The 16,526-nt window shown below is 39.4% G+C and overlaps 1 protein-coding gene across 1 annotated transcript in view; it reads left to right on the top strand.

Annotated features, from left to right (window-relative positions):
- Window positions 1–16,526, top strand: part of B3GNTL1 (UDP-GlcNAc:betaGal beta-1,3-N-acetylglucosaminyltransferase like 1) — a 240,150-nt gene that overhangs the window by 135,580 nt on the left and 88,044 nt on the right. The window contains exon 7 of the mRNA XM_063120407.1: window positions 12,197–12,292. Within this exon, the coding sequence (XP_062976477.1) occupies window positions 12,197–12,292 (96 nt within the window). The remainder of the gene's footprint in view (window positions 1–12,196; window positions 12,293–16,526) is intronic.

The raw sequence follows: 16,526 nt of genomic DNA, 5'->3' as shown, positions 1-16,526 counted from the left end.
CTCCCTCAGGTAACATTTCTGTGTCAATACCATCACCTTGAACCTGGGCCAGCAATATATTGGCAACCAGTACAGTTATCTGAGCAAAGTTATAACATGCTTGTAGTAGGCTTCCCCACTCAGCAACCTAACTGTAGTTTCTGGACCAGTGTCAGAAGACACTGGTCCAGAAACACATAGACCCTGTTCAGACGAATCATTAAGACACGGTGTTTAAGCATTTTGAGCTAAACATTATGGCTTAGCATGTCGTGTAAACCATGATTTAGCATGTCATGTAAACCATGACTTAGCATGTCGTGTGAACCATTCCTAGCCACAGTGGCTACATAACCATGGTTTAAACACATTCACCAACCATTTACTGCAAAAGGGTTAATGGCCTAAACCTGGCTTAGCATGATGTTTGAACAGGCCCATTGAGTGCATTGCAGTAATCCAATTTTGAGGTTGCCAATGCATGGATCACTGTGGTCAGATTATACCTATCCAGGAACAGCAGGGCTCAGGAGAGCAGAGGAGAAAGAGTGCATAGAACAGGCCTAATCTACTAATCTGAGGGAAGCGGTGGAAGAAATGAAATAAATAAATAAACGCAAGGAAAGGAAGAGGGGGGAACCTCTCTCCCCCCCCCCCCAAATAATGATGTTAATCCCAGAAAGAATCCAGGAACAGAATCCAGAAGCCTCAGTAAAGTGGCAAGTTAAAAGCCTCATGTAGAAAAGCCTTAAATGTCTGGAGGCAGTTCTGGCATAGATGAGAGCAAACAAATTGAAACTTAATCCAGATGACGTGCAGGTACTGTTGCTTGGGAAGACCATGGTGAAGGTTTGTAACCAGTTCTGGAGAGTATTGTGTTCCCCAGGTATAGAGCCAGGCACACAGTTTGGAATTTTCCATGGGTCTGGTGCTATCTATGGAGGCACAGGAGGTTTTGGACCCTAGGAATGGTTTTTACCAGCATAGAGTGGCTCTTATCAGTTTAGGAATGCAGGTGGTGAACCATACAATTTGGGGGAAGCGGAGTTGGCTTCAGGTACACTTACCCTGGTTACATCCAGACTAGATTACCATAATGCTTTCTATATAGAGTTGTGTTTAAAATGAATTTGGAAACATCATCTGGCACAGAATACAGCTGTCAAGGTGTTTGTGGGGTGCAGGCATTCACATCGTATTACGCACATTCTGTACCGGTTGCATTGGTTGCCTATTCATTTCTAAACGCAATTTAAAATGTTGTTTTTGACCTTTAAAGCCCTGAATGGTTTGGGAAACGATGACATGAAGGATCACCTGCACTTATGTGTGCCTGGTTGGATCAGTATAAGAGGCACTATTTTCTGGCTAGATGCCAAGGACCAACAAATTGGTCAGTACCAGGAAAAGGACAGAGCCTTTTCAGTGGGGTCCTCAATCTTTGGTGCTCTCTCCCCTGGGAAGTATATATGGGCCCCATGTTGGTGACTTTTAAATTTTAAAATGTTTGTACTGCCTAGCTTTTTATTGATGGCTTTATGCTGGATTTATGTTTGAGCTGTTGGTGGCTTTAGTTGTTTAACTCACTGGTTTGTGTTAAAAAAAAGTTTGATATATTTTATTTATTAGTTGTTATAAGCCACCTTGTGTGGGTTATACCCTAAAAGATAGGATATAAGTATATGAAATAAACAAATTAAATAGAATTAATGGCTGGCTATGGACCCTGATTTTTGAAGCAGATGGATTTTTTTGTGATAACACCTTAACCTTGCTTGCAAATAGTAGGCAGATGTTTTATACCAGGGTTATCCAACATAGGACCCAGCTCCCTAGTGTGTGACCTGTCACACTCCAAGGATTTCACACAAATTATTGGGCCATCTTCAGTGCTAGGAAGCTGATGCTTTTAGTTATGACCAATGACACAAGGTTGTAGCAACATCCTCTCCGGCTGCTATTTCCTTTAAAGTAACAATATGTCAAGGAGAGCAAAGTGCATAGAACAGTCTAATGCAGTTGTTCCCGATTAGCTAAGTACTGTGGACCACTTGTTTTTCAAATGCCAAGCCATGGACCCCCTACTTTTGAAAAAATGGTTATCTCTATGGTAGTTACCTGTGCAAAGCATTTTTTTTTTTTGAGAAAATAAGGGGTAGCCCCTAATAAGCAAAGGATTTTAGGTATACTAAAAAACAGGCCATAAAATTTGTGATATTTGTGATATTACCACGCAAAAATGACAATGATTTAGTTAGGAATATAAAGATGAATTTAATTTTAACTAACGTCTAGTTTTCAATTGAACAAATTATGACATGTCTAGCAGCTACTAAACCTAAATGTGATGGGAGAAATCATGCTTCTTTTTGTCCTGAACAATCCCTTCCACATCCGGTTCAATATTTCCTACTTTTAATCTCAAATCCGAATCAACATCAAGCCGATTTCTGTGCTTGTTCTTCATATAACAAAATGTCGAAAATGTTTGTTCACAAAGATATGTGGAACAAAAGGGAACTAGATGTTTCAAAGCTTTTTCACCTAACTTCTTATAATCAGGAAAAGCTTTCACCCAGAATTGGTCCAGTCTATATTCTTTGAAAAATGATTTCAGTGAACCATCACAAGTCACATCAACAAGTGCATCTTGCTCTTCCACAGATAGAGTTGTTAGTTGTACATCACCACATTCAAAAGGATTCCTTATCCATGAGTTTTCAGGATTAGGTGCAGGGAAGTAATCTCTGAAGCTAGCCACTAAATCACGCAGGTGCTCAGTGATGTTATATTTTACTTCTGGTAGGAATTTGTCCACAGTGGACTCCAGAAATGGATGGTGAATATGTGAATGGTGCCACTGACCCCCTGGATAGGTTACACGGACCCCCTGGGGTCCATGGACCACCAATTGGGAACCACTGGTCTAATGGAATGTGGACTTTGCAGCTTGCCCATTTTTACGGTCAAGGAGAATAGTTGTGAAATGTTGGCTAATGGGGAAGGAGATATGTATGATGATGTTAAGGCTATCAGGAGGGTTTGGGGGACAGTTATTTTGGAATGTGAGAGGATTTTGAGAGAAAGTAGTAGCTGTGGGAAGAGCACTTAAATGGTAGAGGCTTTTGAACTGTGGTGTTGGAGGGAAATTCTGAGAGTGCCTTGGACCGCAAGAAGATCAAACCAGTCCATACTCCAGGAAATAAAGCCAGACTGCTCACTTGAGGGAATGGTATTAAAGGCAAAACTGAAGTACTTTGGCCACATAATGAGAAGACAGGACACCCTGGAGAAGATGCTGATGCTAGGGAAAGTGGAAGGCAAAAGGAAGAAGGGCCGACCAAGGGCAAGATGGATGGATGATATCCTGGAGGTGACGGACTTGACCTTGGGGGAGCTAGGGGTGGCAGCAGCTGACAGAAAGCTCTGGCGTGGGCTGGTCCATGAAGTCACGAAGAGTCGGAAGCGACTGAACGAATAAACAACAGGACTTGCAGCTCAGGCAGAAGAAGATGTGGTGGTTTTGGTGGAACCTATGAACTGAATAAGTATGCATAGGATTTTGACCTGTTTATTCATGTATTTTGAAATAGGTTCCTGAGTTGATGTATCGTTCATTTACAAATTTAACATTTTTTAAAAATCACTTAATATCGTGATGTAAAAATACTCCCCCCCCCATCTTATTGTGAGTCGAACATAATAAACTTGATTTGTGCAAACCCTTGCCAAGGATTTGATTCCATTGAATAAATCTGTCATTCATGGTTCACAGTATGCCTGGCTGGTAGAACTACCCCCTCTTCTGTTCAGTCACAGGCATTTCTAAGTTACTTATATATTACGTAGTTTTGTGATACAAGAAGATCTAGAACTATATTTCAAAGGCTTTTGAGTGCAATCCTAACTGAGTTGTCAGCAGATTTATCACAGTGTGGTATTAGAATCTTGTAACTTCGATTTAAATATAGAATAATGTGACTGCAGTTCCTGCCAACTTTCTCCTTTATATTTAGATTTCTCTCCTTTTGAAGGTCCTTGCTCTATCCATGTTTCATAGGCCTGTCAATGTTTAATCTCACTTTTCTTCCCCTTTTGCCTTTTGCTTCTTTGTATGTTTTCCTGACTCTGTATATATACATTCTGAAATACACCTAATTTTATTTAAATTTTTGGGTGTTAACGTTCATCATTCAGTCCAGTGTTGACTGAATGATATCAGGCCACCATAGACAAAGTGTTCAGGCAACTCGAAATGGCAACTGGGAGATTTAGGACAGATAAAAGGAAATACTTCTTCACACAGCACATAGTTAAACTGTGGAATTTGCTGCCACAAATGATAGTTATGTTCACCAATGGCTTTTTAAAGGAATTAGACAAATTTGTGGAGGATAAGGCTATCAGTGGCTACATCCTAACTTCACATATATACTGATGGGTTCTTCTGAGATGGCAGTGACTGATCAGAAAAGGGATCTTGAATCATGGTGGATAGTTCAATGGAAGATGACTATCAACAGCTACTAGCTATGACTAGAGATGTTGGAGAAATCCTCCACAGATTCAAAGGCGTTTAGTTTTCTATGAATCTGACCTACAGATTCCACAGCAGACCAGCTTATTACTTTGCAAGGGCGGTGGGGGTGGATTTGCTCAAATGTGTATTTGCCCAGGTATGTTTTTGAAAACAGGAACAAAATTCTTGTACAAAAATCAGCTTCCATCAATAAGCAGACGATAGAACAAAAGTTGCCTGACAATCCACAAAACACAGATGGAATGAATTTAACAAAATCTGTACATCCTAAGCATGATGGCTATATATACTGCCTCTAGGATCAGAGGCAACATATGCCTCTGAATATCAGTTGCTGGGAAACAACAGCAAGAAGTTTGTGGGCTTCTCATAGCCGTCTGGTTGGGGGGGAAAGGATGCTGGATTAGATAGGCCTTTGATCAGCATAACTCTTCTTATGTTCTTATAGTATTAGAGGCCAGTGGTCCACATTTTTTATTATCATGGCAAGTGTACTGTAGATCTTTGGACAGCATGGTAAGTCCCAGGGTTTCTTCCTGATTTTGGAAAGGGTGGCATGGATTATTCTCACAGTTACACTGTACTTCAGATGCATCAGTGGAACTGCCCTATGCCTCTCCCTTTCCCCAGCCTCAGGTTGGGATGAACCCTGCCTCTTGTTAGGCACTGCAGTTCTGAGGCACTCAAAATGCTTGGTGTTAAAATAGCAAGTCACAGTTGTCCTTTCCAGCTATGAACTTGTTTTCATGTTCTTTCTATGCAGCCCAATTCCAAGAATTATTCCCCCCAACCAAGGTTGGAGCTGGGGAGGAGAGCAGGGATTTGTTCCTGACTCTGTGCTGCAGTGCAAGATCAGGACTAACACTCTGCTCTTTGGGGAAGAGAGAAGGTCCTACCAACTACAAGTCACTAGGCATCCCAAGACCACCACCACAAAATATTTCATTTAATGGGATGGTGGTTGCCTTGGAATTTGTATGCCAAAGATCTCTGTTGCTCTCTGGAATAACTGGAAAACCAGCCTCAGAATTCAGCCCCCACTAGCAATATATCCATGGTTCTCTCCCAAATAATGTGATAAAAGGATTTTCTAATATGATCTGTGGATTGAAGCTCATCTCTGGAGATACATCTTCATCAAGTCTCTTCCACTGCATTGTTTCATCTACTTGCCCTATCCAAGCTATTATAGCTCTGATGAAACTCACATGTCCCATCACTTGCAGGAAAAGAAATATATATACTTGATTTGTCTAATAATAGTTTTCCACATATTTTTCACAAATAGCCTTTTGTGTGTGTGTGTCTGTAGTCTGCTAAATCAGTATTCTGCTTTTGTAGGCTTGGGGACTGTTATTCTTTTACTTATGAAGTCTGCTGAAATGTTCATTGCCTATATTTACCCATATTATTTTAATTTACCCTTTGATTGTGATCCCCTGACTTAACAAATAGTCATTTCTGTGAAGTTTAGCTGCAAATAGATGAACAGCACTTAAGTGCCTAAGCTGCCTTTCCTTGTGAGGTGATCATCTCAGGAGACACACCTGTGTGGCCATATGTGTTACTAATTGTCTTGTGGCAAATATCACAAGGCCTACTTTCTCTCAGTGGGCCTTTCAGGATTAATACAATTGCTGCCTTTTTCATCCTAGGGTCTGAACATTCTGTGTTAGGGATTTATATTGATTCCGCTAAGAACGTTTAGTGAGCACAGACTGCATTAAACCATAAAACCAAAGAGCTGCTGTTCAGTCATAAGAAAGAAACATGCTGACAATATGAAATTGTTAGGGCTAAATGGTTTAAAAGATTATGACCTTAAGTTGTTAGAATTGCCTCACAAAAAGACCATTTTCTTCTTGTGAATCTTTGTCTCACCAGTTTGCAGAATGCCAGCTGCAGATTATGTTGAAAACCTTTGTGACAGCCCAAAAGGATGGCTGAGAAAAGTATTTTAAGTAAAAATCAGGAAATGAAGAACAAGGCCTCTGATCCACAAGGACATTGATTAATGTATACCAGCCTTCCCCAACTTGGTTCCCTCCAGATGTGTTGGACTGCAACTCTCATAATTCCCAGCCAGCATGGCCAGTGGGAGTTGTAGTCCAACACATCTGGAGAGCACCCAGTTAGGAGAGGCTGATGAATGCTTTGTGCAAAATTTGGCATTAGCTTCCATTATCTTTAAATGCATCCTGAAAGTATGTAGGTAGGGTTTGCTGATGGGGCAAAGAAACCAAAGAAGCTATAGACAATCTTCTAGTGGTCAAGAGGAAGGGCTTGTGTTTGAATTGCTCCCTGTACCACCATATGTCTCCTAGTTCTATTTAATTTGCTGAGAAAGTGGCTGTAAGACTAAAACAGGTTTTGGAAGCCACTGCTATTGACCATAAATCCTTGTCTTATTCCAGATACATGGGGGCTTACTGTTGGTTCCTTAGTGATGACAAAAAGGCACATTTTGCACATGTTCTAAATTCCCTTCAGCCAGCCTGCATGTACAATATTCTATGTTCTAGTTAATGTATTCTATGCATAGATTTTGCTTCCAACAGATTCCCATCTAGAATTCAGCATTCTGGACAGTTATTCTATATTCAGTTTGTCATATTATATGACCAACCTTACAATAATATTAGGTATAAAAAATGAACGTCATTTATAATTAAGCCCCATTAGTAGTTCCTGTTCTCATGCCCCTACTGATGCGTAAGCTCACACCTTAACTCTGCTTCCTGCTAGAGGTGAATTTAATCTGGGGTTAGTGGATTTAGAGGGTGGGAACCTTCCAGATCCATTTTGTGCTGACTCTGCACATATCGAAGTCCAGAATGTGTTTAGAAAAGGTCTTTGGGGGATTCCCCCCCCCCCAGGACCCATCATCACATTCTAATGACATTATCTATTATGTTCACCAGGGCCAAGATTCCTGTTGCGTGGAAGGCCCAATCATTACTGTTCAGGGTGCAGACTGGTCTAAGCCTTGGGGCGTCATGCACAATGTGACTTCTATGTGCTAAGTGCAGCCTGGGCAGCTGAAATCAATCTCTTGTCTGCTTACCCTGCTTACCCTCAAGGAGCCATCAGAGGTGGAGGGGGCATGGGGAGATCCCAGTCCCTGTTCTTGAATTCTGAATATTACTGGATGTGTGAGCTTTCTAGGAAATAGTTCCCATGCTCTGAGAGGTAACTCGAGCCTCAAAGTGCATTGTGTCCTGAATGCCTAGGATTGGGTCCTTCTGCCACCCTTCACCCAGATGATTCTGCATCAGGAGGACCTTTGCCATACAGAGTGTTACAAGGCCTGTATGGCTCTCAGCATCTGAGAACTACATTTCTAATTCTTCTAAGAGGTTTGGAGTCTGTCCAGATCCTCAGCCCTGGAATGGTATGGTATCAATTGGTTTTGCTAGGGCCTAATTGTAACTGTGGTCTGAATTAATAACACATTGGAACTGTAATTAATTCAAGAAACAGAATCTGAAGTCCTTTCCAAAATACACCACATTCTCAGGAAACCTCTATATTATAAATTATCTGTTTCCTTCAAATACTGTATTTAAAGCATCCATTTCATTAAAAAAAATCAGTCATATAAGTCCTTAAACGTTGCATTTAAGACTAGATCAAATCTGAATGTTTTTTGCCTATTTTGGCAATATGTTCTAAGTACATGTCTGAAAAAGAGTAACAGAACATCTTTCAGAATTGTGAGTTGTCCAGTAGTACCAGGTTTTCTGGGGACCTTCTGTGACTCCCTGGGATATTCAATCATTCAGTGGAGTCTGGATATGTGTTTATTGCTGTTCCCTGACACATTATGAAGCAAATATGGTTATAGCGGGTGTAAGTCATTTACATTTTAAAAGTTGACCTTTATTGATGATTGCATTTAAGCAACAACAACAACAAGTATTCTCTATATATTTGTAATGAATAGATATTATCAGCCTGTCCATCAGAAGTTATGGAATTCCTCTTAAATAATCTGTTGCAGTTTAACAGCCATGCATTTTGCTATGTCTTTTGTTGGACTTGGCAGACTGTAATTTTAAGATCCTGTAAAATAAAGCATTTTACCCTATCATTTAATTCAATGTTAGGTTATCATACAGCTTAAATATATCTTGTAGTTTTAAAATGCAGTGGAACAAAATGTTTTGGATTTAGAAAGCTGAGGCTTTTATTGCTTCATAACATGCTGGTTTGTTATTTTCTGGTTCCAGTAGTTATTTTTAATGTCTAAAGTGTTTTTATTGAACCTGTTAAAACCTAAAAGGGGATGGGGTGGGGTGGGGTGGGGTGGAGAAGTCAGCAGCGCCATAAAACCAAACCCATATGCATTTCAAGATAGTTGCTCCCTTGCCACCCACCACATTGGTTTTTTGGTATAAATGTTGTGCATTTCAGTAATGTCTTCTCATCAATTTTTTACTTAAACAACAAAGAACTGTTCTCTTAAAACACCAATCAGAAACTTCTTGCTTTTTTCATTGTGATTGTATCCTTAGTGCTGCTGGTGTTCTGTTTTTATTGTTTTATGGTGTTTTATAATTTTAATTTATGGCATTTTATGGTCTTTTGCTGCTTGCAGTGTTTTTAGCATTTATTGTTCTTTTGAGTTTTATCTCTTCTATGGATTTTAAAATATTGTAAACCATCTCAAAACCTAAGATTGACAGATGAGATATAACTACTTTAAATAAATTCTGTGCACTCTTACCTGACAGTAAGCTCCATTGAACTCTGTGGGACTTACTTTTGGATAGACATGTATAGCATTGTGCTGCACAGCAGCTTGTGCTAGAATAGCTGGCTATTAACAGTCAGGGAGGCCTTAGCTAGACCTACCTTCTACCCCACAACGGAGGAGGGAAGATCTCGCATTGTGATTAACGTGGAATCCCTCCTCCGTTTACACATAAGGCGCGACGACCTCAGGAGGAGAAGTGTCATGCCCGCCATTTTTTATTTTTTAAAGAAGACGTAGCGCATGAACGGTCGTGCACAAAGGTAAGTTGTTTTTTTTTAAAAAAAACAAAACTTAATTTCCCCGCTCCCCCCACCCCTACCCCCGATGGGCAAAGCGCTCCTGAGCGTGGCTCCTGGCTCCGTGCGAGTAATCAGCCTGGGACCGTGGAAAAAGCGGGCCCAAAGTGGAGGGCGAGATCCCAGGGCAAGAGAGGGATCATCCCTCCCTGATCCCAGGATCCCCTGCGCGTCATGTAGATGCGCAGGGACAATCCCGGGGTTCGCCCCGGGATTTCGCCTGGTCTAGCTAAGGCCAGAGTCTCTCGTCTTCTGATTCCTCTGCATAATAGTAGAACTCAGGTAACTTGTATGCCTCATACAACTTGAGAAGTAAGGAAATTAAATATACATTTAGGAAGGTATGTTAGTGTCAAGATTTGAAAATTTTAAACAATTGTTGTGATACTATGAAGAAATTATTTTATAATGGAGTCAGATGTATTTTAACTGATGAGTGAAGAGAGGGCAGTAATTTGTTTTCCATGTCTTCCTTTGCTTAAATAGTGTCTAACAAGAAACTTTATGTGTACTACTTTAAGCAGGGTACAGTATGCCCCTTTAGCTTGTCAACAAGATTAGCCTGGAAACTTGCTAGACATTTTGTCTTGTATTAATGGAAAGAATAGATTTACCTTACATAATCCGGATATTCTGGTTTATTTCAACACTAGATTTGAGACATATTTGTTTAAAGCAGAAAAGGGTGATTATAAACTTTCCTGGCTTTGTTGGTATTACTCACTGAAGCTGTCATCATTCAAAAATATACAAATTAAGGGTCATGTTCATTTAATTTCCCAAGACACCAGTTTCATTCAGATTTATTCTTACCAGGTACCAAAAGTGTGTGTGTGTGTGTGTGTGTGTGTGTGTGTGTGTGTGTTATATCTGCTTATAGTCAGGTGTGCTGATTTCCCCCACTGCTCTTTATAGATGTTCTTTAAAAACAGAATAACAATTTCTAAATAATTTCAGCCTCATGCTATGTCGTGGAGCCCAAAATGTGTTTAACTACTTTCCATTTGCTTTGTCTGTAAGACAGCACTTTCTGTTGGCTGTTAATGTTGGAATGTTATATGTAAATAATAATGCATCCAGGTGTGCTTTGTTCTCAAGAACTTAATTTCATGTTTTATAGAGAACTAATTGTGCCAAAACAACAACAACAAACAAACAAACCAAGCAGAAAATAATTGAATTAATTTGGAATAATTTATTTGACCTTCATTCCTAAATATAGGTATGTGCAGCTGTTGTAAAGGCAAATTCTATGTTAGGCATAATTCAGAACGGAATTTAAAATAAAACTGACAAGATCATACTCCCCTTATACAAATTTATCATGCGACCACACTTGTAATACTGTGTACAGTTCTGGTCATCATACCTAAAAATGGATATTGTAGAGTTGGAAAAAGAGCAGAAAAGGGCAAATATTATCAAGGAGCTGGAGTAACTACCCTATAACGAAAAGTTACAACATTTGGGATTGTTTAGCTTAGAAAGAGGCTAGTAAGGGGAGACATGATAGAGATGTACAAAATTAAGCATGGTGTTGAGAAAGTGGATAGGGAGACATTTTTCCTCCTCATAATTCAAGAACCCAGGGTCATCCCATGAAGCTGATGGGTGGGAGATTTTTGACAAATAAAAGGAAGTACTTCTTGACACAGTGCATAGTTAAACTGTAGTGATGGCCACCAGTTTGGATGGCTTTAAAAGGGGGTTGGATAAATTCCCGGAGGCAAAGGCTATCAATGGCTACTAGCCCTGATGGTTGTGTGCTGCCACCAGTATTCGAGTGTGCTCCAGTGGTTGGGGAACATGGGTGGGAGGGTGCTGTGGCATCATGTCCTGCATTGTTGGTCCCTGGTCAACAGCTGGTTGGCCACTGTGTGAACAGAGTGCTGGAGTAGAAGGGGCTGCTTCATAAATTAAATGATGTTGTAAGAAATGTGGATTAATCTCTATGGATAATGTAGCATTTGTGTAGTAGGCTGTGTATTGTGACGCTTAGGTTTTGTTTTGTTTTGTTTTTTGCCACGAATCGCATACAAGATGAGACATTGGGAGATCCATGATAAGAGCTCCTCTGAGTTTTCTCTTTCTTTGTTTTGTTTTTAGTTCAAAACACTCATGGGGTGGGGTGGGGTGAGGTGGGGTGGGAGAGGGTATCTAATCTCTCCCCCCACCCATGTCTATTTTCCCTGATCTAAATCCCCTCCCTGGACCTTCTGGAGCCAAAGCTAGTTTTTGCCCCTCAGTGGAAAACAAACAGATGTGGCAGGGTTGTGTGGGGAGAAAACGTTAAAGCCTTGCTTTCCCCAGTTACTCCACTAATCTTAACTCCTCCCCTCTCCACTGCTGCTCAAGAAAAATGAAACACAGAAGATATTAACATAGATTTCCCAGCATTTCTTATAATTTGTCCATGTACACTGCTCAGTCATAGCAGGAAAATGTTTTATGTCACGCTTCATACAGTCTGCGTGGTAATTCTGAAAAGGAGATTAACATTTGTAAAGGAAATAGTAATACACAAAGTGGTCCTTAGTCTTTTAAAAAGTGCTTTTAGCTCATAAAATATATTTATTAATTGTGCTTCTTTAATAGTCATAATGAGTTTTGTCACATTTTTTCCAGGTTTTTACTTCCCATGGACCAACTGTAATTATGCCAACTTGGTTCTGTTCCCAGGAATGGTTTCATCATGTGGGCAGATTTGATGAAGGGGGAAAGGTAAGTACTATGGAGAAGAACATAAGTTAAAGTGTACTGTAGTGGTATCTCTGATATGCCTGTACCATACAATTCCTAAAGTATGGCTGGTATTTCCCACCAAAGAGGAGGCTCACTCAGTTTGTGAATTTACCATATGCCATGTTAAGTAATTATCTTCCTTCTCTCTTTTGGCATCTACCAGGTGTCATGTTGCTGCCAATAAATACAGTAACAGACTAAAATGTCTACATTCCAATATTTCCATGCACCAAATAGTCTCCATGGCAGCAACCTGCTTTTCTCATTTGTGACTAAATCTGTACACCTGTTCTTCAAATGTTGGAATACAATGCATACACCAGAGACATGAATTAAATATCTCATTACACAATACACTTAGAATACACAATTAAAAGCTTTTGCATAGCTTTTTGAGAGCATCTCCTCTGTCTTTTTATTGATTGATTTATTTTTTTAAAATCTAAAGGAATATTCTACATCTACGAATGCCCCCAGGTTGCATAAACATATTGGTCTCTTTGTTGTTTTTGCTGCAGTAATCTTGTGGCACTTTAAAGGCAAACAAATTATTGTGGCATAAGTTTCATCACAAAAGTTTATGCAATCTGTTTATTTTTAAGGTGCCGCAAGGCTGTACCCAACATTTTGGGCACTGTTACATGCTTTACTATATCTTTTAAAATAGGCAAATTAGGCAAGTATTAGACAGCTAATTCAATGGATGTTTTCTTCATATCCTCATGGCACATTGGGGAGTGGTTCTTTGGAAGGGGCCCTTTTCTAGCTTCCCTTTGGGGCCTACTAAAGAAAGGACCTGAGCTTTGTGATGGACGTGACTGAAAATACACAACTTTCATTGTTCAAGAACTGCACAGAATGTGTGTTTGCAAACTTTTGACCCATTTCTAGCTTACTTGGCAGGTTCAGCCAGATTTCGGGATCCCTTGGTCATTGCTATCTGTTCTGATTTCTGTGCTGTGCTACTTCCAAATTACAATTTTCATGGAGCAAGTTTCTAGTAATTAAGGTGTCAAGTATTCACAATTGGGTGGGTGGGTAAGGAGAGTGGGTTTAGTGCCCTGCATAGCTCTTTCTTCCTCTCCGTGACTAGTAGGAATAATGCACAACAGGCAAATATATGAACATTTGCATCATTTATATGAGTTGTAGAGTTCAGGTTTTCTTGGTGCTAGATTACTTTCGTTTGTTTGTTTAATGCAAAATATGCTCAGCAGTCCTGAGTTGTTCTCCGCCATCAACCCCCTCTAGAGAGTCTGCCAAACAAAGCAGGATGGAGTGAAGGACATTTGTATAATGCAGTAATTCCTAAAGTGTGTGCCATGAGAGAAATACTAATGTGCCACAAGAAATAAATTAAAGGCTCCAGTGTGTCAAAAATCCCTAGACACAAGAGGCTGCCCACAGCCTCTCCAAGTGATGTACTATTCTGGTCTTCTTTGTTCTAATCAGCTTCACTGGGGATTGGGAAATTCATTTGATCCTGTTGCAGAAGTATTACCCACTGTCAGAGGAGGCTACTCATTGTGCCTCTATATGAGTCACTGCTAGGAGCTTGCCTCCTTTCAGTCAAGAGGGACACCCACATCAATGACATATGAGAGGTGGGGATGGGATATTCTGAAGGTGAGCAACATTTATGTTTATATATTAAAATAATAATATTTTTCAGATGTAAGAGTGAAATGTCACCTGTTTTAATTTAGGAAAAACGTATGCTTTGCATATCGGATGTTTTGGGAAACATTGATATCCACATTTTATCCTTGATTTTCTAGAACTCACCGTTATATTTTGTTATTGCTCTACGTGCCATCTCTGGCTTGTGCTCTACCTTTGTATTCCTAAACTATGAATGTTAGGCATGTCAGTTTTTGTTATATTTTAAGGTAAGAATAATTTTCAATGAAACCCAGGAACAATAACGTAATGGAATGTGATCTTTCTTCAAATGCAGTAAGGGAAGTGGCTTCGTCTTTAATTTTGTTTTTCCCCTTGCCAGTCATAAGAAGGTAATCAGGTAGAAAAAACTATAGAGCTAAGACAAGCACCATACTTCAATAAGGATCATAGTAAGAATTATTAATATCTCTTTGAAGTTAATAAATGAATGTTCCCATTTTGGTTTGCCAAAGTGGGGAGTGATATTTTTTTTAAGCCTTTGAATGGAAAAATATTAGGTCCAACTTGGATTTTATTTTATTTTTTAGAAGCTGAATTAAAGTTTTGTAAAGTTGTCAAATGATTTGTCAAGGTGCACTGGGGGAAAATCAAGACAAGATGCAGACTCTGATATTCTTGGCACATTATGGGTAAAACTGAACAGAGATCAGTACTTGAACTGTGTCCAAGAAAGAAAGTGCTAGAGCCAAATAAATTAGGCTTATAAACTCCATTAAAACAAGCCCTCTTAATAACATACTTTGATACCATGTTATTAAGCATGCTGAGGTAATCACCCCAATCCCATTACTAGGTTTCGCCCCTTCCATGTTTAATGCAATTCACATATTTCTGTTTCTGGAGAGTAATCCTTTAACTTTATTTCCCAAACAATGGAGCAATTATAACTTCATCACAAATTTCCTGTTTTAGGATTGGGTCAAAATGATTTAAAGGCCTATCAGGATATGACCAAGGGGTTCAGTCACACAGCTAGCAAGAGGCTTAACAGGATTTGTTTAATTCTGGAGAAAACTGTTTTAAAAATGGTCTAAGCATTAAATTAATATGTTGGATTCTAACAGGTCCTCAAGCATGTCTTTGGTGACAGCTTTGGAGAAAATAATGTGATTTGTAATACCTATGAAGCTAAACCTTGCCAGAAACCTACAGACAGGCATATATGCACACATCAAAAAAAGACGTAGCAGTGCTGTGAGATCAGTACCTTCCCATGATTTGTTTACAGGTGGAATAGATAAGTGGTTGAAGGTCATGCCTTTGATATAAGAACAAGTCCCTGATGATAATTGTAATAAGGGGGCTAAACTTGCAATTTTTAGTATTTTGCTTCAATGAGCCAATTTTTTTAAAGGTTGGATATGTTTTCTTCAATGTTTTCACATTGACCTATGCATCTCTGTCTCCAGTTTGTATGCTTTTACTCTAGTGTAGGTCTTAGCTTGGATTCTCTGAAACAGTTTTGACCCATTCTGAGAGTTGATAGGAGGCTTACCCCTTTAATTCTAAGAGTCCAATTGTGTGCATGTTTACTCAGGAGTACATCCCAATGAGTTTAGTGAGGCTTTTCCCCCAAGTGTGCTTTGGATTGCAGATGTACTTGCAGTTTGTAAAGTGTATCTTTTGGAGTATTCCTATTATTTTCCTTTTCCTTGCCTGATCAGTCTTGTCCATGAGCAGCCAAGAGACTGTATATGTCCAGGCACATATTCTTCAATCTGTTGCTGCTGTAGTTTCCTTTTTTGTAAACTTGACCTGTGGGTCTGATGTTTAGCTGCAGAACTAATAAATAAATTATAATAAAAATAGGACACGCGTGAATGTATAGGCTGCAGCTATTTCCTCTTACACTTGTTCCCAGAACAATAAATAAATAAATGGATTCTGCATCCAGCCCTAATCAACATAACTTCCCCCCAACCCCCCATCCGGCACTACCTATTAAGTGTCAACTCTTATGATGACAAAGTGTTTAGGCACTAGCACCCAATTTCTAGGCACCTGGAATAATTCTAACTGTTTTCTGCAGTCATTTTTACTATTTTCGTTAGCTGTTACATTCACCAGACATAGTCAACCCAGAGTTACTTAACCAGAAAACATGGCATCTGTACAAACATTGAGGGTCGGAACTCAACAGGTCTGTGTTCCATCTGTATAATATAAATAATAATACTGACTGATATTTGTCACTGCTCTATGAGGGTATAAAGAAAAGCATTTCATGGTTCCTTATAGCTTTAGTTATATCAGAATTATCAATATAAGAATTGTTCAAAAACTCTTGTAGAAAAGCCACAGTGGGTATCCAGCAACCTTAAAAGATCTGGTAATTGTAGAACCAGTGGTGGCGATGATACTACTTTAACATTTGTATAGTGATTTCAAGTGTTCAAAGTGCTTCATATGGATTATCTAGTTGTAATCCTTACAAGAATCCTGGAAAGTAAATCAGTATTCCTCATAATCCAGGCCTACGTCAAACCATATATAGCAGAAGTTTATCCAGACTCTTTAGCTTGCAATATAG

This window comes from Elgaria multicarinata, chromosome 3 (genome assembly GCF_023053635.1).
Source record: "Elgaria multicarinata webbii isolate HBS135686 ecotype San Diego chromosome 3, rElgMul1.1.pri, whole genome shotgun sequence".
Taxonomy (NCBI): Eukaryota; Metazoa; Chordata; class Lepidosauria; order Squamata; family Anguidae; genus Elgaria; species Elgaria multicarinata.
This window is presented reverse-complemented; position numbering and strand designations above follow the sequence as displayed.